The sequence below is a fragment of the Macaca fascicularis genome, chromosome 1, assembly GCF_037993035.2.
Source record: "Macaca fascicularis isolate 582-1 chromosome 1, T2T-MFA8v1.1".
Classification (NCBI taxonomy): Eukaryota; Metazoa; Chordata; class Mammalia; order Primates; family Cercopithecidae; genus Macaca; species Macaca fascicularis.
Window position 1 is genome coordinate 29,138,175 of NC_088375.1, and position 23,506 is coordinate 29,161,680.

Sequence of the window (23,506 nt, forward strand, 5' to 3'; positions counted from 1 at the left end):
GCCTCTTTTTAAAAACTGGGTTGGTTGTTGTGAGAGTTTTGTATATATTCTTGGTAAAAGTTCTTTCTCAGATTTATGATTTGACAGTTTTTTTTTCCAGACTCTAGCTTGTCCTTTATTTCTCAACAGTATCTTTCAAAAAGCAAAAGTCCAGTTTATAAATTTCATTTTTTATAGATTTTGCTTTTGGTGTTAATAGCCAAGAAGTCCTTATCTAACCCAGTGTCACAAAGATTTTCTCCTGTATTTTCTCTGGAAGTTTTACAGTTTCAAGTTTTACATTTTGTCTATGGTTCATTTTTGAGTTGAGTTTCATATATGGTGTGAGGTGTGAATCAGTGTTTTTTAATATTATGTACATGTAATTGCTCCAGTATCATTTTTGGGAAGACTGTCCTTTATCCACTGAATTTCTTTGCATTTGTCAAAAATCAAATGCTTATATGTATATATATTTCTAGACTCTGTTCTGCTCCACTGATCTATTTGTCTTATTTTTACACCAGTACCACATTGTCTTCATTGCTGTGCCTTAAGTCTTGAAAGCAAGTACTATTCACCTTTCAATTTCATTCTTTTCAAAGCTGGCGGGGTGGGAGTGGGGGTGGGGGCGGTGGTGCTATTCTAGAGGCAGACCATTTCTTTATAAATTTTAGAATCAGCCTGACAACTTTTTTCCTCCAATAAATTTCTTCTGAGGTTTTGTTTGGGATTGCTTTGAATTTGTAGATAAATTTGAAAATAATTGACATCTTAATATTGAGTCTTGTGATCCATGAACATGGCATATGTTCTTATGCCATGTTTATGTAGCTTTTTAAATAATGTTTTGTAGTATTCAGTGTGTAGGTCTTACATATCTTTTGTCAGATGTATCCCTAAGTATTTCTTTTTTCTTTTTTTTTCTTTTCTTTTTTCTTTTTCTTTCTTTTTTTTTTTTTTTTTTTTTGAGGCAGAGTTTCGCTCTTGTCGCCCAGGCTGGAGTGCAATGGCATGATCTCTGTTCACCGCAACCTCTGCCTCCCAGGTTCAAGCGATTCTCCTGCCTCAGCTTCCTGAGCAGCTGGGATTACAGGCACGCTGCACCACGCCTGGCTAATTTTTGTATTTTTAGTAGAGACAGGGTTTCTCCATGTTGGTCAGGCTGGTTTCGAACTCCCAACCTCAGGTGATCCACCTGCCTCGGCCTCCCAAAGTGCTGGAATTACAGGCATAAGCCACCGCACCTGACCGTGTTTCATTTTTTATTGCTATTACAAATGGCACTATATATAATTTCTGTTTCTAATTGTTTAGTACTGAATACAAATACAATTGAATTTTGTGTGTTGATCTTATATGCTCTTGTAAGCTCCCATCTAGTAGGTTTTTTTAAGATATCATCAGGTTTTCTATATATGTGATCGTACAATGCTAACTATTAAAGACAATTTTACTTTATCCCTTCCAATTTGATTTTTTTGTTGTTGTTTCCTATTTTGCTGGCTGGAACTTGTAGTATAGTGTTGAACAGAAGTGTTAAGAGAGAGTAGATATCCTTGCCTCATTTCTCTTCATTGAAAGGAACAGAAGGGCAAGCATATTCAAACTTTTGACTGTTCCCTTCTATTCCTATTTATTGAGGATTTTTGTTTTGTTTCTGTTTTTCAAATAAGGACTGGGTTGGTTTTTGTCAGATGCTTTTTCTGCATCCACATCATGCACTACATAATGATGTTTCAGTCAACAGTGGGCCGCATATATGACAGTGGCCTCATAAGATTATGGTACCACATTTTACTGTACACTTTCTATGTTTAGACATGTTTCGATATACAAATATTTTACCTTTTGTTACCGTTGCCTACAATATTCAGTATAGTAACATGCTGTGCTGGTTTGAAGTCTAGGAGCAATAGGCTATACCATATAGCCTCGGTGTTCAGTAGGCTATGCCACCTACATTTGTAAGTACACACTATGATCACACTGGTGAAAAGTAGAGCCAGAGTTTCACCATTTTGGCTAGACTGGTCTCGACTTTAAGTGATCCATCCATCTCAGCCTCCCAGAGTGCTGGGATTACAGACATGAGCCACCTTGCCCAGCCAATTTTGTCTTTATTTTTGAAAGATGTTTTGTTGCATGTAGAATTCTGTTTTTATTTTTTCTTTCAGTACTTTAAGCATGTAGCTCTACTGCTTGCACCTTTTCCCATGAGGATTCTGCTGTTACTCAGTTTCTCTATATGTAAAGTAACTATTTTCTCTTGTTACTTTTAAGATTTTCTCTTTATCATTGGTTTTGAATACTTTGATTATGATAGGCTTTGGTGTGGGTTCTTCATACTTCTTAGACTTGGGCTTTGTTGAGTCTCTTGGGTCTGGGTTTGCAGTTTTCATCAAATTTGTACCATTTTAGCCATTATTTTTTCAGCTTGTCAAGCCCCTCTATGTGTAACACCAATTACACATAGATTAGGCTGTTGGAAGTTGTCTTAAGGTTCACTTAAGGTCCTTTTTTTTTTTTAAGCTTTTTTCACTTTATCTTTCCCATTGGATAGCTTCTATTGATGGCTTCAGATTCACTGTTTTTTTCCTTTGTGTGTGTGTGTGTGTGTGTTTAATGTTTAATTTGGAAAGGGGAGTTTTCTTTTTCATAAAGGATTGCAACCTGTAGTATTCTTACCTTTGGCAGTGTCTAATAATGCTAGTAATACCAATTGGTGAATTTTTTTCTCTACGTTTTGATGTCTTTTATGTCTATTTGTATTCAATCTTTAGCTTGTCGAACATATAGAATACAGTTATAAAGTAGCTTTTTCTTAGACAAGGTGACATAAGAAAAATAACTTAACATTCTTGTCCACTAATTCTAACATCAATAGTCAAGACTGGGTTGGTTTCACTTGCTTGATTCCCCCCACCCCAACCCCACTTGATTCTGGGATTCAGTTAAGTTACTGGGAAACTGTTTGATCTTTTCAAGTGTGGCTTTAAGGTTTGTTAGACAAGCCAGATGTGGTGGCACATGCCTGTAATCCCACCTACTGGGAAGAACCGAGTTGGGAGGATCACTTCAGACCAGCTTGGGCAATGTAGTGAGATCCCATCTCATTTATTTAACATAAAAAGAAGAAAAGATTTGTTAGACAAGATCAGAGCAGTATTTACATTAGGGTAATTTTCACCCACTGCTGGAGGCAAGGCTTTGCTCAGTACTCTACCTGGGTTGGGTGCAGTGGCTCACGTCTGTAATCTCAGCACTTTGGGAGGCTGAGGACGGTGGATCACCTGAAGTCAGGAGTTCGAGACCACCCTGGCCAACATGGTGAAATCCCATCTCTACTAAAAATACAAAAATTAGCCGGGCGTGGTGGCAGACGCCTGTAGTCCCAACTACTTGGGCGGCAGAAGCAGGAGGATCACTTGAACCCAGAAGGCAGAGGTTGCAGTGAGCTGAGATCGCACTACTGTACTTAAGTAGCCGGGGCAACACAGTGAGACTGTCTCCAAAAAAAGAACAACTCTACCTAATGCCTGGTGAAGCATGTCATGTCATCTTTTTAGTCTTGTTTGTGAAACAGGTACTATTCCCAGCCCTTTATGAACTTTAGGCACTGTTCCCCTCTGATCCTCTCAGGTCTTTCTTTGCTGGCTTGTTAACAATATTAATTCTTCCAGTCTGTGAATGTGGGCGATCTTTACATTTATTTGGGTCTTCAATTTCTTGTATCAATTGTAGTTTTCAGTGTACAGGTATTTTGCTCCCTTGGTTAGATTTACTCCTAAGTACTTTCTTCTTTTTGATGCTCTAGTAAATGGAATCGTTTTCTTGATTTCCTTTTCAGCTAGGTTGTTATTGGTGAAAAGAAATGCAACTGATTTTTGTATGTTGATTTTGTATCCTGTTGCTTTACTGAGTTCATTTATTAGTTTCAACAGTTTTTGTGAAATTTTAGAGTTTTCTACTTAAAAGATCATGTCATCTGCAAACAGGGACAGTTTTACTTTCTTTCTGATTTGTGATGCCTTGTATTCCTTTTTTTGGTCTGATTGTTGTTGCTAGTCCTTCCAACGCTGTGTTGAATGGAAATGGTAAAAGTGGACATTCTAACTGTGTACTAGATCGCAGGAAAAAGCCTTCAGGTTTCTCCCATTGGTTATGATGTTAGCTGTGGGATTTTTATAAATGACCTTTATTATGTTGAGGAATTTTCTTCTGTACCTATTTTGTTGAGAGTTTTTATCGTGAAAGGATGTTAAACTTTGTCACACGGTTTTCTGCATTTATTGAGATGATCATTTGGTTTTTACTTTTCATTCTGTTAAACTGTGGTATATCACATCGATTTGCATATGTTAAACCAGTCTTGCATTCTAGGGATAAATCAAACTTGGTCCTGGTATTTAATTGGTTTAACATGTTATTGAGAAGGATTGGTATTGTCTTTAAGTAGGGAAGTTAAGGTTCATTTTATGATTCTTTTAAGCTTGAGTGTTCTGTGATGGCTAGAGTTAAATCGGATATTCTATAACCCTGTGGTTAAATTGTGTATTACTACTTTGTTTTCCTTTGTAAGAATATGGAAAAGCTGAACTTGGCATTTTATTTTGATTTTTATTTAGTTGTAACATTGGACATTTTAATACGCTTGCTCACTAATATTTCTCTAGTGAATTGTCTGTTCATAGCTTTACTCTTTGGGCTTCTTTGATTTGTTGAGTTCTTATAGCATATTTACATTTTGTCAAGTGTTGATTATTTTGTACACTGACCATCAATTTAATTTTTTTTTCTTTTTTTTCTTTTGTTTTGGGGGGGGAGACAGAGTCTTGCTCTGTTGCCCAGGCTGGAGTGCAGTGGCGCGATCTCTGTTCACTGCAAGCTCCGCCTCCCAGGTTCAAACCATTCTCCTGCCTCAGCCTCCCCAGTAGCTGGGACTACAGGCACCCGCCACCATGCTTGGCTAATTTTTTGTATTTTTAGTAGAGACGGGGTTTCACCGTGTTAGCCAGGATGGTCTTGATCTCCTGACCTCACGATCTGCCCGTCTTGGCCTCTCAAAGTGCTGGGATTACAGGCATGAGCCACGGCTCCGAGCCCAATTTGATTTTTTAACCATTATTTTTCTGTTATGCTGGACAGAATGTTTAGTAGGCTTGCTTCTTAAAGTTTTGCTATGAAATAGATGCCTGTGTTCTAGTTAAAGGTGAAGCTTCATTCAAAACAAAGAAATGTAAACAGGCAGTGTGGGGATATATTCCTCAGGAGTACTGAGCAGAAGGTAATGAGTTAGTAATTAAAGCCAAAGGAGCTAATGAGATTTCCTAGACAAGAGTTTAGATAAGAAGGGAAGTGGGGATAGGATGAAGAGCACCAGAGGAAAGATTGACCTTAAATGGAATGAGAAGAAAGATAAACTTTATGTATTGCAGTGGTTCTCAAACTACTTTCAGTTAGAATCACCTGAAGAATTTTTTTTTAAAAAGAGTTGATGCCCAATTGCCCCCCTGCCTCCAGATTTGTATACAGCAAGAGTTGAGAATCACTGCTTAGAATATATCTGCTTATAATAAGTCAGTAGGTCTTAACATTTTTGTAAGTCTTAGAATCAGTCTGGAAGACTTGCTGTAAAGAATGCTGGGCCCCTTCCTCAAGAGTTTCGAGTCAGTAGGTCTGGGTTGGGACCTGAGAATTTTCATTTTTATCCTATTTCTAGAGAAACATGGTTTCTGTAGAATCACGTCTCAGAAACGTTGTTCTTTTTTTTTTTTTTTTTGAGACGGAGTCTCAGTTTGTCACCCAGGCTGTACTCATGATCTCGGCTCACTGCAACCTCCACCTCCTAGGTTCAAGTGATTCTCCTGCCTCAGCCTCCCGAGTAGCTAGGATTACAGGCGCCTGCCGCCATGACTGGCTAATTTTTGTATTTTTAGTAGAGACAGGGTTTCCCCATGTTAGCCAGGCTGGTCTTGAACTCCTGACCTCAGGTGATCCGCCTGCCTCAGCCTCCCAAAGTGCTGGGATTACAGGCGTGAGCCATCGTGCCCGGCCGGAAACATGGTTCTGTGAACCGCAGTAGCAGTAGGTGTAGGAAGGAAAGATTGGATGTTAGATACAGGTTGGTTTGGAGATTTGCTCCTAGAAAGTTTAAGGAGTTCTTTTCTCATGATGTTGCTTTCTCTCTAACATACAGAAAGGGTCTCCACCGAGAGTGTTGCATGAGTAGTAATGGTATTCAGAAAAGTCCAAGATTTGAGGATCCTTAGTTAAATAACTTGAGCAAGTTGACTGTTTTTCTTGATACATCAGTTCCTTTTTTTTTCACCTGATGAAACAGCTCTTTGAATTTTAATTTTGTCAGGTAGTGAATATTTACTGTTCTCTTTTGTCACTGTAGATGAATATTCTTTCTATATCTTTGTGCATGTTACTGGTAAATTTGCCAATAGGATAGATTTTGGTAGTACATTCTCTTTTCACAACATCATCATCATCATCATTAGCGCTCTTGGGGTATAATTAATTGTATACGTTCTTCTACATGTAGTGGCAAATTGTATTAGTGTAGTCCTTTTGGTTGCAGGTCAGTCTTTTTTCAGGTTGCCGGTTGTCTCAAGGAAGGGTGGTTTATTGTAAATGTATATATGGAAAGCGAAATGGTTATCTACATTGTTATGTGGGAGGAGGCAGCACAGTGTAATGGATTGAACCCGACACCCTGGTTTCAAATTCAATCTAATTTAGTCTTTATGTGTAAAAATCAAGATAGTAGCTACACCATAAAGTTGTTAGACTGAAATGAGATAATAGATGTGAGAATGCCTGATAAATTTTATGGAACTATACAAACGTTGGGTGGCATTTTACATGCATATAAAATGACGTCTCTGCTGATTCTGTAATTGACAAATATAAAACTAACAGATGAAACGAAATTTATAAAAGTAAAGTGGATATAGGCTTTACTTTGATGCTTTCTGCGTGGTATACCTATTCTATACTATCTTTGGCTCCCGTGTTTCAGTTCTCAGTGTTTTTAGCGATTGATTGTTTCTGTGGTAGAATTAGCCATCTTCTACCCTACTGCTACACTAACCCCTCAAAAACAAAAACAACCCTTAGTTTGATATGTGTCTACAACTTCATTAAATTGAAGGGAAATAGTAGGAGACATAATTTGTCTTTTTCTCCTATTTATTAATAATCTAAGTTAGGGTGCATCACCAAGATGAGGGTACATTAGCTCTAAAGATGAGGATTCTCTTTGTATTTGAATGCTTATGAAAATATTATTTATTTCTACAACTTCTCATATGTAAGGGAACTTTATATATGCTTTGGAAAAAATGCATACTGATTTTTGAATATTTAGTCCACAGCGATGAAATAGGTTATTTTTATGTACCTTGTGTTTGTGAGATGTTTTACCTTTTACAAAATGAAGAGAACAAAGAATGTTGTTTCTGTTCTAATCTGTTAAATTAATAGAGCTTTGTTGGGCACATATTGCCTGATGATTTAGGAATGTAGTATGTAGGGGAATGAAGATGTCCTCCTGTCATTTGGATTCCATGTGCAAAGGTTGATGTCAGTCATTTCAAGCATATTAAATTGGATAATATGTCTTTTTAAAATAGTCTCAATAGGCTCACTGTGTTTGAACTATTCATGTCAGCATGGAATTGTAACCCTTATTCTCTATGATAGAGTTAAGCAGTTATAAACCATATATAACTGATATATTTCACAAGTGCATGATAGCTTGTTATGATCAATTTTGTTGTGTATTGGTTATTGGAATTTGACAGTATTAAAAAGTTCTGTGAAATTATTGATATGGGAAGTTTTTTCTGAATTTCTGTGAACATTTGAATTTACTGAGTTTTTCGTCTTTATTTTTCTTTCTTATGTACATCTTAAGGACTGGGGTTTTAAGGGGTGTGGCAGGAGGTTTTGGACTCGATGAGTTTCCACCGAAATGTCGGAGAAGTCAGGCCAGAGCACAAAAGCAAAGGATGGGAAAAAGTATGCAACACTCAGTTTATTTAATACTTACAAGGGGAAATCATTAGAAACACAGAAAACCACAGGTGAGTAAAATCAAGTGACACTTATGTTTTTCGTGGTTTGTTTTGTTACCATAAGTGATACACGTGCTGCTATGAGAAACTAGGATGTACCCAAGTTAATACCACCCTATTTACATTTGCCTTTTTATGCATGCACGCGTTTTTCAGAGAATGTGTGATAAACATCTTGTAATGGAAAATTTATACTTTCATAGAGCCCTTTAAAAATATTTTTGTTTTTCTCTGTTGTCAGCAGGAAAAAAGAACTGTATGGCTCTAAAGGGGAAACTCAGTCAATGAGATTGATAGGCACAGACCTATATGTTAGTGGGAATTTAGTATCTTTTTAGTTATAGACTAGACAAAGTCCTATGTTTCATGTGTGTGTGTGTGTTAGATACTGTGACCTAGTGAGTATAGTGAAAACTGAAAATCATGTATGGCATATTAACAGTATTCTTTATGAACATAAAATCAATACATTTATTCTCTAACATTCGAAGTTTTGAGTTTGAAATAGATTGTCTGAAAAAATATCAGCATTATCAGTGTTTTCTGTAGTGTATTGAATTGCATTGTTAGAATTTTTAAGGAATCTGTTAAATGCTGTTAAATGGCTTGATTTCGACACTGAATTGTGTTGCAACTGTAGCTTAGTTTTAAACTTATTATCTTAAAATATATGAATGAAAATCATTCAGGGATTGCATTAATTCCTATTTTTCTATATTGTTTGAGGAATAATATGGGTAATAAAATAGATGTTCTAAGAAAGTTGATGTTATTGATCTTTAGTTGCAGCTCGACATGGATTACAGAGTCTTGGAAAAGTCGGTATTTCACGGCGTATGCCTCCACCTGCTAACCTCCCGAGTCTTAAAGCAGAAAACAAAGGCAATGATCCTAATGTAAATATTGTACCTAAAGATGGCACAGGGTGGGCATCAAAACAAGAGCAACATGAAGAAGAAAAGTGAGTCAAAGTCTGTTAAAGAATGAAGCCCTTCCCCTTTCATTGTAGGGAACTTATGTTTGAGTACCTGCTATTTACTAAGTGTCATGCTGTCTGTATTACATATTACATATTTTATACTCTTTAAAGTCTTTTTACTATAGTAACTTTTGGTTAATTTTCCCTATTACAAGTATTTCTATTTGTCAGGGTAGAACAGATGACAATTGCAAATCACAACCTTGCTTATATCATAGCCTTTATTAGGCTCCCCCTTCTCTTAACTACCACCAACTCCAGTATTCCCTTTCCAATATGATTAAGAGTTGACTCTGATACCTAAATTTCATGATACTAAGGGTGTCTGTCTGCCAATTTACTGTGTATCTCTAGCACTGAAATTGCCTGATGTTTCATAGGTGCTCAAGTAATAATTTGTATATACTCTAGCAAGAAAGCTAGGATAGAATTAATAGTGTCCATCTTAGTCATCGTTCTTTCAACAACTATTTAGACTTCTGTGTGTCAAGGATTTTGCCAGGCTTTTAGCTAATTGAATGACCAAGCCTAAATAGTGGTAATTTTAAAAAATAAGATAAGCCATTGGATACTTGATGTTTTCTTGCCTATCTCTTATCAAAATTCTATACTCCTGCCTGGGGAGATTTGTATAGTAAATGTGACTACTTCTGTAGAAATTTATCACATACTTATGCTTGTTAGCTGTAGTAAAATTATTTTATAGTATTGAGTCAGTTATAGGTATGAGTGTACCAGAAGTATATTGCATTTTGTGAGCGTCTTAACTACTTTCTTATTTTTAAGCATTACCTCATTACAAGAATTGAATAAAACTGTACAGCCTTTCAAAATACCTTTTACTCACGTGAATGTATTAGGCAGATTGCTGTTACCTCTTTGAATAACAGTAATAAGTACAGTGGTGATCCCGTTGACTTCCAGGTGGAGAGTTTGCTTAGCTTTAGCCCTCAGCTAATTTCACCATTCCAGACTGTATGTATGTTTATACTGCTATTTTTAATTATAAATGTTCACTTCTTCAAAGCAGATATTTGTTAACTATGTTCCATTGAAAGTGTGTGTGTGTGGTTTTTTTTTTTTTTTTTAAACAAAATGGAAAACAAGCAAAACTCATCTCATTGGATTATTCAAAGGCAGAGATGAAAGGGGATAAAAATAGCCATAAATCATTTAAAGGAATGTTGCAGAGAGAAAACATTTATAGGAGATTTACCAATGAATAAACATATAGCCAAAATAATTTGTACACAGATTTACCTTAAATATAATACTGATTTTATTTACACGTACAGTATCTGAAATAATGGATTCATATTTTTTTTTAAGAACACCAGAAGTGCCACCAGCACAGCCAAAACCTGGGGTTGCAGCTCCCCCAGAAGTAGCACCTGCTCCCAAATCATGGGCCAGTAACAAGCAAGGTGGGCAAGGAGATGGTAAGTGGACATTAGTTGGGGAAACTGCCTAGGCTTGATAGTTACTGAACAGCCATGCAGGAGATAAAGGGTGAACTGTGTTTTGGTAGAGCCATAAAGCATTGTTAAAGGATATACTTTCGAGGCTCTTAAAAGGTTTTTTAAAAAATCTCTTGGGCTAGCTAAATTCCAGTGTCAAGAGCCATGCATGAGTCAATGATACTGGTTAAGAAAAGGAGTCTTTAAGATACCCTCTGCCCCACATTATTTTATCTTTACATCTACATATCCAAGCAAAGCTTGTACCTTCAAAGTATCCAGCCATTGCATAGTTTGTGAGAAACCATACTCATTTTTCAACTGTGTCCCCAACTTCTCCTGTTTCCGACATGCTGCCAGGATTTCCTGAGAGAAGAGCTAGAAAGTAGCCATAAAGCACCACTGCTGTAATATTACCCTTTTCCCCAAGGAATGATGGAATCCCCAGCAGAATTTAGTTTTCCTACTTTCAAAACAGGGACTGTCTATAAAACATTCTATGGAAGAACCGATCTGGGCCCTCAAGCTAATAAAACTAGCTCTTTTAATTTAAAAAAATAGGTAGATAGGAAGTTGGGTGAATAGTGAGGTGCAGTCATCTCAGCTGTAAATTAAATCAAAGTAAAGTAAATGAAGCAGTAAATTAAATAAAGGCATTTTAGCCTCATGTTGAGCTTGGAGTCTTTATTCATCAAACACTATTTCAGTAATATGATTTGAACGAATTCTGAGAATTCTTAGCAAAGGAATTTGATGGGTATTGAAAATGTAAGGAGTTGTAATGAAAGAGAAACAAGAGAAGCTCTTCACTTGCATGGTCATCTTAAATGAGTCCTCTGGAATGGTGCTGGAAGATTACTGTCTTAGACTTTCATCTCCTCATGGCTGATCATTAGCTTTTCAAAGGAGTCTAGATGAATTTTAAAGATTTATGGCTATGAACAGTCATCACTGAAATGTGGAATAATTTATGAGAAAGAGGCAGAGAGCTCTATCCTGGAAGGGTGGCTTGTATTATCTTCAGTATAAAAGTTACCTTTAATTTTTTTTTTTTTTTTTAATCTATAGGAATCCAAGTGAATAGTCAGTTTCAGCAAGAATTTCCCAGCCTGCAGGCAGCTGGGGATCAGGAAAAAAAAGAAAAGGAAACAAATGATGACAACTATGGACCTGGACCCAGTTTACGCCCACCAAGTAAGAGTACTTTCTCTTTAATACAAAGTGAGATCATATTTGTATATTATCTTGCAATACAACCTCCTGCTTGCTGTTGTATGTATGATTTGCCTAGTTTGAAAAGGCATACTTAGTACTATAGTCACTTGCTACTCAGGTGTGATTTTTGCAGCGACAGTATCAACATAACTTGAGAACATGTTAGAAATGTGTAATCTTGGCCGGGCGCGGGGGCTCAAGCCTGTAATCCCAGCACTTTGGGAGGCCGAGACGGGCGGATCACGAGGTCAGGAGATCGAGACCATCCTGGCGAACACGGTGAAACCCCGTCTCTACTAAAAAAATACAAAAAACTAGCCGGGCGAGGTGGCGGGCGCCTGTAGTCCCAGCTACTCAGGAGGCTGAGGCAGGAGAATGGCGTGAGCCCGGGAGGCGGAGCTTGCAGTGAGCTGAGATCCGGCCACTGCACTCCAGCCTGGGCGACAGAGCGAGACTCCGTCTCAAAAAAAAAGAAATGTGTAATCTTGGGCCTTGCATCCAACTTCCTAAATCAAAATCTACATGTTAACAAGATGTCCAGGTGACTTTCATGTATATCAATGTTTGGACTTTTCTATATTAGTAAGTTTTTGAGCAAGCTTTGAGCAAGTTTTGAGCAATACTTAATACTGTATTAATATTTGGTGATTCCTCACTTTCTGAGCTCAAACTGAGGAAACAAGTAATTTTGGATAGTGAGGGATAGTTTATGTACATTACAAAGCAAAAACTAAAAATAGAAGTATAAAATTTTTGAGGGATTTTTAAATGTCTTCTTAATTGTGATAGCTTCATATTGTCATTACCAAGTATCTTAAAGTACCTTGTTTACATGGGGAGGTTCATCTATGACAGAAGTGTTTACAAATTCCATATTTCTTTTTTTTTTTTTTTGAGACAGAGTCTCGCTCTTGTCACCCAGGTTGGAGTGCAGTGGCGCGATCTCGGCTGACTGCGAGCCCCGCCTCCCGGGTTCACGCCATTCTCCTGCGTCAGCCTCAGCCTCTCGAGTAGCTGGGACTACAGGCGCCCGTGACCACGCCCAGCTAATTTTTTATATTTTTAGTAGAGATGGGGTTTTGCCATGTTAGCCAGGATGGTCTCGATCTCCTGACCGCGTGATCTGCCCGCCTCGGCCTCCCAAAGTGCTGGGATTACAGGCGTGAGCCACCGTGCCCGGCACAAATTCCGTATTTCTAATAACCTGATATATTTTATATTTTTTGGCTCTTATCAGATCTAAATAAATCTAAATTTTATTTTTATTTTTCAAGCGTCATAATGTGGTTGGTGCATTTGTATTAGAAATAGATGTGCCAACTCCTCTTTTCTTGTTCAGTTGAATTTTCAGTTATCTATTGCTGCATAACAAATTTAGCAATGTAAAACAACAAACTGAACTATACTTATGATATCCCACTGTATCTGAAAGTCAGGAATCCAGGATCAGCTTAGCTTGAGGTTCTGGCCAAGGGACTCCTCTCTCAAAGCTGCAGTTAAGCTGTCTAAAGATGACTTGACTGGGGCTATACTTCCAAACTGGTGTAGCTATTGGCTCTTTACTTTCATGGTCTCTTAGTGGAGCTGCTTATGACATGGCTTTTGCAGAATAAATGATGAGAGACAGATATCCTCCACCCAAGACAGAAGCCCACAGTCTTTAATAACTTAATCTGGAAAGGGACATGCTATCACTTCTGCCATATTCTACAGGTTACACAGACCAACCCTGCTATATTGTGAGAAGAGACTACACATAGTGTAAATACCAGAAGATAAAGATAATTTGGGCTATCCAGGAGACTGGTTATCATGCAGTGTTTCTTAGCAAAACCACCTAGCTGTTTTATTTGGTTAAGTGTAGTTACACCAGATAATTTCACACAGTCCGTTCACTTGGGGGCATCTGTAACTAGCAATGATATACTGGAAACAGACAAATGAGAATATCACTGTCAACCCTTCCAGATTGTAGAAGTCCCATCTTCCTTCCCTCAGGAAACCTCAGGTGTGTCACTCTGAAACATGGCCATCTGATATAGGGAGAGCAGTGATTTTCATCTCTATACCAAATATTGTTAAAGCCTCATAGAGAAGTTCTAATATTTTCTTCTCCCACCCCAGTATTTGCTTGTGGTGACACCCTCTGAGGTACATCCTCTCCACTTTGGAAGTCACTACTACCCAAACACCTTGAAAGCATTAGTAGGACCTGGATTCGACTTTTCCTGCTCTTTCACTCTGCTTACTTGCTTTCATGTTCCTGAAATGTGCCTGGTTTGGTTTCACTTTGTTCCATTTTCAGATTTTTATCTTTTTCCTTTTTTCTCTGCTTCCATACTAGATGTTGCTTGTTGGAGAGATGGTGGTAAGGCTGCTGGCTCACCTTCGTCATCTGATCAAGATGAAAAGCTCCCTGGCCAGGATGAAAGCATAGCTGGAACATCAGAGCAAAATGATATCCTCAAAGTGGTGGAAAAGAGGATAGCTTGTGGTCCTCCACAGGCTAAACTGAATGGACAGCAGGCTGCTCTCGCTTCCCAGTATAGAGCTATGATGCCTCCTTATGTGAGTATTGTTAAATGAACAAGCAGTCAAACAAGAGGCTTTTGATCTGGGGTCCGAGGAGCGAATTGTTACAGGGAAAAGTTTAGGTCTTTATTTTCGTTAACATCTAACTAAAAATTAGCATTTTCTTTTATTGTATGGTGTATTGTGAGAAGGGACTACACGTGGTGTAAATACCAGAAGATAGAGATCATTTGGGCTATCCGGGAAACTGGTTACCAAGCAGTGTTTCTTAGCAAAACCACCTAGCTGTTTTATTTGGGTAAGTGTAGTTGTACCATATAGGAAACAAATCACAGAACTATCAGCAGTGTCTTTATTATTAACAGAGATTGTAGATATTTTCATATCACATTACATTCAACATTACTTCAAAATAATTATTAGACCCATAGATAATGATCTAATAAAGAAACACATACATTACCATACCACAGATTTATTTTGTAAATACAGAGAACAATTACACTAAAATTCTGTTTAATATAATTGTTTTTCTTTGCAATATTTTTGTATTTTACATTATGCATTTAAAATGTTTTCCTGAGAGGAAGTCCATAGGATTCATCAGACTGCCAAAGGGGTGGTTCATGGAAAAAAAGATAAAGAACACTTGCTGTAGTTTCAAGGTTTTTATTTGTGTGCTTTTAATATTTTTGTCAAACTTTTTTTTGTTTTTTTTTTTTTGGAGACAGAGTCTTGCTCTTTTGCCCAGGCTGGAGTGCAGTGGTGTGATCTCAGCTCACTGCAACCTCTGCCCCCTGGGTTCAAGCAGTTCTTGTGCCTCGGCCTCCTGAGTAGCTGGAATTACAGGCATGTGCCACCACGCCTGTTTTTTTGTTTGTTTGTTTGTTTGTTTTTAAGTAGAGTTGGGGTTTTGCCATGTTGGCAAGGCTGGTTTTGAACTCCTGGCCTCAAGTAGTCTGCCCACTTTGGCCCTTCAGAGTGTTGGGATTACAGACATGAGCCATCTCGCCTGGCCTTTAAACTTTTTTTTAATGGAAAGTTTTAAACATCTGCAAAAATAAAGATAACAGTGCAGTGAATCTGCCTCTTTTCCCACCACTTTTCTTTTTGGAAACAGAGTCTCGCTCTGTCACCCAGGCTATAGTGCAGTGGCATGATCTCGGCTCACTGCAACCTCTGCCTCCTAGGTTCAAGCAATTCTCCTGCCTTAGCCTCCTTAAGTAACTGGGATTATAGCCGCCCACTACCATACCTGGCTAATTTTTGTATTTTTAGTAGAGACAATTTTGCCATGTTGGCAAGGCTGGTCTTGAACTCCTAACCTCAAGTGATCCACCCACCTCAGCCTCCCGAAGTGCTGGGATTACAGGTGTGAGTCACCATGCCTGCTCTTTTCCTACCACTTTGGATTACGAAAGCAAATCCAAGATATTTCTATTTTAGTAAATATTAAATATTTAGTAAATATTAAATATTTCATCAGTAAATATTTCTATTTTAAAGGATAAAGACTTGGGGAGAAAGTTTGCAATGCTGTTATCATACCTTAAAAGAAAACTAATTCCTTGATATTCTTGAATATTATGTTAGTGTCCCAGTAATTGTCTCATAATTAGGATACAGGCAACATCCATTCCTTGAGATTGGTTCATACTTCTTTTAAGAATCTTGTTACCTACAGATATCTCCATCTCCTGTTTCCTTTGGTGCTTATCTGTTTTAATTTGTTAACCTGTAAAGTTCCTCAGATTTTGGATTTTGTTGATTCTATCTTTAGTTACATTTAATACATACTCTTACACCCACGCCTGCCCTCCTGCCACATTTTCTAAATTATTAGTTAGATTTGGTGTCCTCGTTCTTTGTTTACTGTCAGCCCAATGTAAAGTTGTAAAGCAAGTCACATGTGCCTGGATACATAAATTTACTTTTCCAGGAGACTCATTACTCTCATAGGAAACAAAAATCTAGGTCATATTTATTTAGTTTGTTTAACTTCTAATATTTGAATCCTAAATATCCATCATACTTTCCATTCCTTCATATTGGTGGTATTATTTTAAAATATGGAATGCTTCATAAATTTGCATGCTATTTTTATGCAGGGACTGTGCTGATCTTCTCTATATTCTTCCAATTTTGCTGCCAAAGTGAGCATATACATTACTATTTTTAATCATTCTAGACTAATAGAGGGAAATGAATGATTAAGTACAATTACTTGTTAAATGTTTTTTGCTCTGATGCCCAGGCTGGAGTGCAGTGGCACCATCTCGGCTCACTGCAGCCTCCACCTCCCAGGTTCAAGTGATTCTCCTGCCTCAACCTTCCAAGTAGCTGGGATTACAGGGGCACGCCACCACACCCAGCTAATTTTTGTATTTTTAGTAGAGACAGGGTGTCACCATGTTAGCTGGGCTAGTCTTGATCTCCTGACTTCAGGTGATCTATCCTCCTTGGCTTCCCAAAGTGCTGGGATTACACGTGTCAACCACTGTGCCTGACCGTTAAATGTTTTCCTAAAAGAAGTTTAGGAGTATGCTGACCTGGCCTTGAAAAATGATTTATACCCATTAGAAATGGGTAGGAAAAAAAATTCCTTTTTTCCTAATCATTTTCAATTTGCGCTACCAAAGATCCCTGAACTTTCAGGTGAAAGGGTAGGATAGGAAAGAGGGGAGACCAAGTGGGCATCATTCCCACTTTCATCAGCGATTATATTTGAATAATGTGTTCCGCTAATTAACAAAAACATTTAAATATCACTACTATATACTGAGAATTTAAAATTTGTTTCTATAATGAATTTTCTGCCAAATTCCTAGACGTTAAGCATTTAAGACCACATGAAATTATGCCTGGAATGACCAGATGAAGGATTTAATGCAGCTTTAGCTATGAACATATGCCTCCAGTAGTGTCTTTATTAACTTCAGTATAGAAGTGTGATGCTACTGAAAATTCTCCAGAGTATCCCTCAAAGTTTCCCCAGCTGAGTTTCAGCTGTTGCTGGGCTTAATTAACATTGCTTCAACTGACTTAAGAGAAATTTCTTCTTTTTCTTCTTCTTCTTCTTCTTTCTTTTTTTTTTTTTTTTTTTTAAAAGTCGAAGTCTCACTCTGGCGCCAGGCTGGAGTGCACTGGTGCTATCTCAGCTCACTGCAACCTCTGCCTCCTGGGGTCAAGTGATTCTCGTGTCTCAGCGTCCTGAGTAACTGGGACTACAGGCGCACCCACCACACCCAGCTAGTTTTTTTGTATTTTTAGTAGAGACAGGGTTTCACCATGTTAGCCAGGATGGTCTCCATCTCCTGACCTAGTGATCCACCCACCTCAGCCTCCCAAAGTGCTGGGATTGCAGGTGTGAGCCACTGCACCTGGCCCAGAATTTTCATCTTTAGACAGCATAATCATATAAACATCCTTGCTTCAAATGTAAGGTAATTTTCTTATCTAACACATAGTTACTACTTTCTTTTTAGAAAAACTAGTCTTCTATTTTAGGATATAAATTGTGTTTTTACAGTAATATAATTTCATATTATTTACATAATTTTACTTGGATATAAGCAAATAGTAAATGACCAAGCTATTCTTTGACACTTCCTCCCTTCAAAATCATAGGATGAATCCCTTGGTGTTATTTGTTCTCAGAATCTATCTTATGTCTCCTCTTAAGTTTAGTTTCCCAGAGCCAAGTTCCTACAGAGAATAATATCTGGACCTGTTTGGGACTGTTTATAATGATCATTTGTGCAGTAATTTGATTGAGAATTCACCTATGCCATATCCGTAGAAAATTTTTGGGTAGCTCTCTGTCCCCCTTTTCCAACTCAGTTCCTTGGATTGTGGACTGTCCCTTAAATTTATCTGAACTGAGTTCTTCCCTACCCCTGCTACCCCTACTTTTTTCTATTTGAGGTGCTGGGGCTGGGGACTGATGTTATCCTCCTTATCCACAAATCTGCCTCTAATTATTCTACTCCTGCTTATGGAGAAAGGCCTACAGCATCTGCTTTTCGAATATTTTCACTTTGCTGTTTGCTGGGGTACATGTGTGTATATATCCTGTTGATGCAGTTACTTTAATGTAATTTATATCTTATTGATACAGTTACTTTAATGCAATTTTACATTACATATCTCGATACAGTTACTTTAATGTGTACATACCTTGTTAATACAATTACTTTAATGTAATTTTATCAATATAATGCAGAAGTCTTTCATATGATGTGCTCTAGTTATTCTATTTGTAAAGAGTTGGTAGAGGCAATGGCCTTGGAAATGGGTTGCTATTGAGGATGAATGATGATCTATGCTAGCAGGTAACAGTCATTAATAGTTTTATTCATTTTAATCATTGTTTCTATAAATTATAACTTCAGGCCTAGGCTCAGATTTTTATGTATTTATGTGTGTGTGTGTATATAGATATATATAATTTTTTAAAATAACTGGGTTGCTAAATTTATCAAAATTTTTTGTTTCCTTCATTCAGATGTTTCAACAGTATCCAAGGATGACATATCCTCCTCTCCATGGTCCCATGAGATTCCCACCTTCTTTATCTGAAGGAAACAAGTAAGGCTATTAAATGATTAAAGTCTGTAAGGAATATGTATATGCTTGTTAAGATTTCCTAAAGGTGGAGTGGATTGTGTGATTTTGAGTTGTGTAATTGATCGTTTTCCTGTCCTCACAGTACAGTTGTCATTAATAAATAATTGGCTAACTCTTATAAGACAGACCAGATATAATTCATTCTTTTAAACATTTAAATTAATTTACATAGGATTTTGAAAACTGAAAACCAGGCCGGGCACAGTGGCTCAACCCTGTAATCCCAGCACTTTGGGAGGCCAAGGTGGGTGGATCACAGGAGGTCAGGAGTTCAAGGCCAGCCTGGCCAGCATGGTGAAATGCTGTTTCTACTAAAAAAAAATACAAAAAATTGGCCGGACATGGTGGTGTGCACCTGTAATCCCAGCTACTCGGGAGGCTGAGGCAGGAGAATTGCTTGAACCTGGCAGGCGGAGGTTGCAGTGAGCCGAGATTGTGCCACTGCACTCTAGCCTGGGCGACAGAGCGAGACTCCATCTCGAAAAAAAAGAAAACTGAAAACCATGGTCCTAAAATTGATGACACTTGTTTTTCTCCTCTTCCTTTCATGTTATGGACTCCCCCCCCCCTTTTTTTTTTTTTTGGCTTATTATGTGAGACTTGATCATCCTCTTGAATTATTTTCCTCAAAATTACGTGTTTTGAAGTTAGTTTTATTCATATTGTTATCCTTTAGCATATATTTGTTTTATCTTAAATGTTTGAGAATTCTTAAAAACTGTGTCAGCTGTTACTTAAGAGTTACGTATTATCCTATAATTACGTATTAATATTAATTTTTTCATACACGTCAATGCAGAACATATTATATATCTTGGTGTAGAAAACACTAATGTCGAAATGAACTAAATTCCAATCTTTTAGTATTCTCCCAATTTAGTATCATAAACTTTTGTGTCTTTTCCATGACCTGCCTTTCATTAGAGGCCTCCGAGGAAGAGGCCCACCTCCTTCATGGGCCTCAGAGCCTGAACGCCCATCCATTCTTAGTGCATCAGAACTGAAGGAGCTTGATAAATTTGATAACCTAGATGCTGAAGCTGATGAGGGTTGGGCAGGTAAGAGGCAAAATTAATTAAGTGCTTTAAATTGTTAGATGCTTTCAAGCAGCCAGTCTGAGTTTTCCTTAATTTAATAGGTGCTCAGATGGAAGTAGATTATACAGAGCAACTGAATTTCAGTGATGATGATGAACAAGGAAGTAACAGTCCTAAAGAGAATAACAGGTAAGTTGTGGTATGTTTTACTAATAACAGTATGAAATTTGTTGATACAATATTAACTACTTATGCAGAGAGGCTTTATTAACAGACAATTGTTATTTGTAGAATTTATATATTCTCTGAAGTTTTACTAAATAGAAGGTGATTAATGAGCTAGATTAATACAGTATACAGCTAATCCGTTAATTAAAATGTGTTGCGTCTCAAGAGAGTTGATTTAAAAACTTTATTAGGGTCGGATGCAGTGGCTCATGTCTGTAATCCCAGCACTTTGGGAGTCCGAGGCAGGCAGATCACTTGAGGTCAGGAGCTCAAGACCAGCTTGGCCATAATGGTGAAACCCTGTCTCTACTAAAAATACAAAAATTATCCAGGTGTGGTGGCACATGCCTATAATCCCAGCTACTCAGGAGGCTGAGGCAGGAGAACCACTTGAATCTGGGAGGCGGAGGTTGCATTGAGCTGAGATCATGCCACTGCACTCCAGTCTGGGTGACAGAGCAAGACTGTATCTCAAAAAAAGATATTTAGGTATTTAGCACCTAGTTTGGAGATCTTTTGAGAATTGGTATTAGGAACAATTTTAAACTGTTACTTGCTTGGCCTGATCCATATTTATAAAATTGGAGAATAATTCCCTGGGTAACTACAGCTGCTTCAGGTCCTCGATTTCTTAAAACTTAGTAAACTGCATTAGGGCCTTAGAAAATGGGGAGTTTTTTGTTTCTTTTTCCTTCATTCTGGAATATTGGAACACCAGTCAGGAATATATGGGTTATATATCATAAATGTTGGGCTTTTAAAATATATGAAAGTTTGTAAGCACATTTGACATAATTTTTCAGTTATGGCATTGTGACAAACAATTGTTTTATGATCATGTAAGAGATACCTGTGATTTGCTGTGGCTTTGAAAAAATACTGTAATTTATCTTTTTATTAAATCAGAATAAATTAGAATGCAGTTAAATAATAATTCCAATATTACCCAGTTATATTTGGATTATATTTCTTACATAGAGGAGATAGGAAATTATGTGATTATATTCTTTGGCCAGGATATATGCCTGACGTGTGTGTTTAGATTTGACAAATACTGTATTGCACTTTCATAGTATATATTTATTGAAAGAAGAAATTAGCACTAGTAGGTCACATACGCATCTCATTCCTTAATACATTCCCCCCGGGAAACCATACCGAAATAATTTTTTTTAATTGCCAAAAAAAATGTATGTACTTATGATAAGTTGGTCCACTTTATTTCTTCTGCATTTTGATTTTTCAGTGAGGATCAAGGTTCAAAAGCCTCTGAAAACAATGAAAACAAAAAAGAAGCAGATGAAGTTTCCAACGCTAAATCATCTTCTCAAATACCTGCCCAACCATCAGTAGCAAAAGTTCCCTTTGGGAAAGGACCTTCATTTAATCAGGTTTGTTGGACTCATGGAGATCCTTGTTATTTCAAGGATTATCTTGAATTAGTCTTATCACTGAGTGGAATGGGACTTAGGAAAAGGGAACTGTGTATTTTTTCTTGAATAGTCTTGAATCTATCATAATTTTTATTGCATTTAACCAGAATTATCAGTAGAGTAGCTAAAATTATCAAGTGAAAACTAAAGCTTCACCCTTTTCACCTTATGATACAGCTCAGTCATAGCAAAGTGTAGGGATGACATTTTTCTAAAATAAAATAAGCATTGCTGAAGTGCTTTACGGTTTATTGAATACTTAAATACTAGTCATTCTTTTTGTGTGAATGGTACACTATCTGTAGGGAAATCACATAGTGAGTAGGGACATCTAAAGTCTGAATCATTTTGAAGAACATTGTGAATGAAGGGAAATGTGTGTGCAACAGATATTTGAACCTACTTCTGAGATGGTAAACGGTTGCAAAAGATGCATTATAAACTGGGAATAAAAAGGGCTACTTTCAAGGGAGTCCGCTTATCTCTTTATTAAGGAATCAGTATAATTAGCATGTATTTGTTGGATTCATACAAAATAGATGGAGGAACTTGTCCCTTCTGAGGGCTAAAAGGAGGTAGCTAACAGTTTCTTTGACAGGAAAAAAAGTCAGTAAGAAGTGTGACTAAGTAGCATAATCATAGAGGGTACAAAATAAATTCTTCGAGAATTCATTTAAGGTAGAAAGCTGCAGAAGACTAAGTACTTGAGCTAATTCTTAAGCATGATTTAGCCAGTATACAAAGGGAATATAGCTATTATAAGCAGTGGAAACACATGTAGAGAAGTATGAGAAAACATGGCACATTCAAGAAATTCTAAGTAGTTTGATGGGAGAGAGGTAGACTATATAAGAACCACTTCTTAAAAATGTATGCTCTACAATGGTTTTAATCTTAAGGCATTGATGATCCATTGAAGAATAAATTTATGAACCCTGAAAAAGAATAATTTTTAAAATAACATTTTAATAAAATTTTTTGTGTGACTTTTTACTTATTGGCATAATGGGGAATGAGAATTTTTCGTGAAAGAATAGAGGAATAGATGGAATATGTCTTTGACTTTTTTTGTGACAGTGGTATGTATATTAGCAAGTGAATGTTTCATATATTTTGTTCCATTATGTTTTAGATTTTAAGATCTCATATTTTTAGTTTGCCACTAGAAACGAATTGAGCTTACATAAATAAAATTTAGTAATTAGAGGTATACCTCTCCCCAGTCAGATTTTCTGGATCAGAATTCCAGAACAGTTAGACTAAAATTCTTTTTTTCCCTCTTGAAACAGAGCCTTGCTGTTTCACCCAGGCTGGAGTGGAGTTGTGTGATCTTGGCTCACTGCAACCTCCACCTCATGGGCTCAAGAGATTCTTGTGCCTCAGCCTCCCGACTAGCTGGGACTACAATGGTGTGCCACCACACCCGGCTAATTTTTGTATTTTTAGTAGGGAAGAGGTTTCACCACGTTGGCCAGGCTGATTTTGAACTCCTGGCCTCAAATGACCCACTGGCCTCAGCCTTCCAAAGTGCTGGGATTACAGGTGTGAGCCACCATGCCTGGCTAAAATTTTTGTTTTAAAGTGCATTTGAGATTCTAACCTTGTTGAAATAGCAGAGTGATTCCATAAAAAGTAATCTTGTAATGAGTGATATGCTTTTATTTAAAAATAGAGAAGGAGAAAGATGTTTAGGAATCTTGTGATATTGAGAAAATCAGTACATTGAGAAATATTTCTTTTTTTTTTTTGAGATGGAGTCTTGATCTGACTCCCAGGCTGTAATGCAGTGACATGATCTTGGCTCACTGCAACCTCTGCCTCTCAGGTTCAAGCAATTCTTCTGCCTCAGCCTTCCAAGTAGCTGAGATTACAGGCGCACACCACCATGCCCGGCTAATTTTTGTGTTTTTAGTAGAGATGGGTTTCACCATGT

The 23,506-nt window shown here is 37.3% G+C and overlaps 1 protein-coding gene and 1 non-coding gene across 23 annotated transcripts in view; one reads left to right on the forward strand and one right to left on the reverse strand.

The window, feature by feature from the left end:
* The window catches only part of PRRC2C (proline rich coiled-coil 2C), a 106,726-nt gene that overhangs the window by 16,795 nt on the left and 66,425 nt on the right, over window positions 1-23,506 (forward strand). For 16 of the 22 annotated variants that reach the window (XR_012422036.1, XM_005539987.4, XM_045392758.3 and 13 more), the window contains exons 2-10: window positions 7,907-8,075; window positions 8,850-9,027; window positions 10,375-10,484; window positions 11,571-11,696; window positions 14,062-14,285; window positions 18,754-18,836; window positions 19,800-19,933; window positions 20,014-20,101; window positions 21,387-21,531. Coding sequence is in view for 21 of the 22 variants with exons in the window: in XM_005539987.4 (XP_005540044.2) it covers window positions 7,964-8,075; window positions 8,850-9,027; window positions 10,375-10,484; window positions 11,571-11,696; window positions 14,062-14,285; window positions 18,754-18,836; window positions 19,800-19,933; window positions 20,014-20,101; window positions 21,387-21,531 (1,200 nt within the window). In the remaining variant the exon portion in view is untranslated. The remainder of the gene's footprint in view (window positions 1-7,906; window positions 8,076-8,849; window positions 9,028-10,374; window positions 10,485-11,570; window positions 11,697-14,061; window positions 14,286-18,753; window positions 18,837-19,799; window positions 19,934-20,013; window positions 20,102-21,386; window positions 21,532-23,506) is intronic. The other 6 variants (XM_005539989.4, XM_005539980.5, XM_005539983.5 and 3 more) reach the window with 3 other exon arrangements.
* Window positions 16,313-16,416, reverse strand: LOC123570983 (U6 spliceosomal RNA). The gene has a single exon (XR_006695189.1). It is a non-coding gene; the product is annotated as a U6 spliceosomal RNA (small nuclear RNA).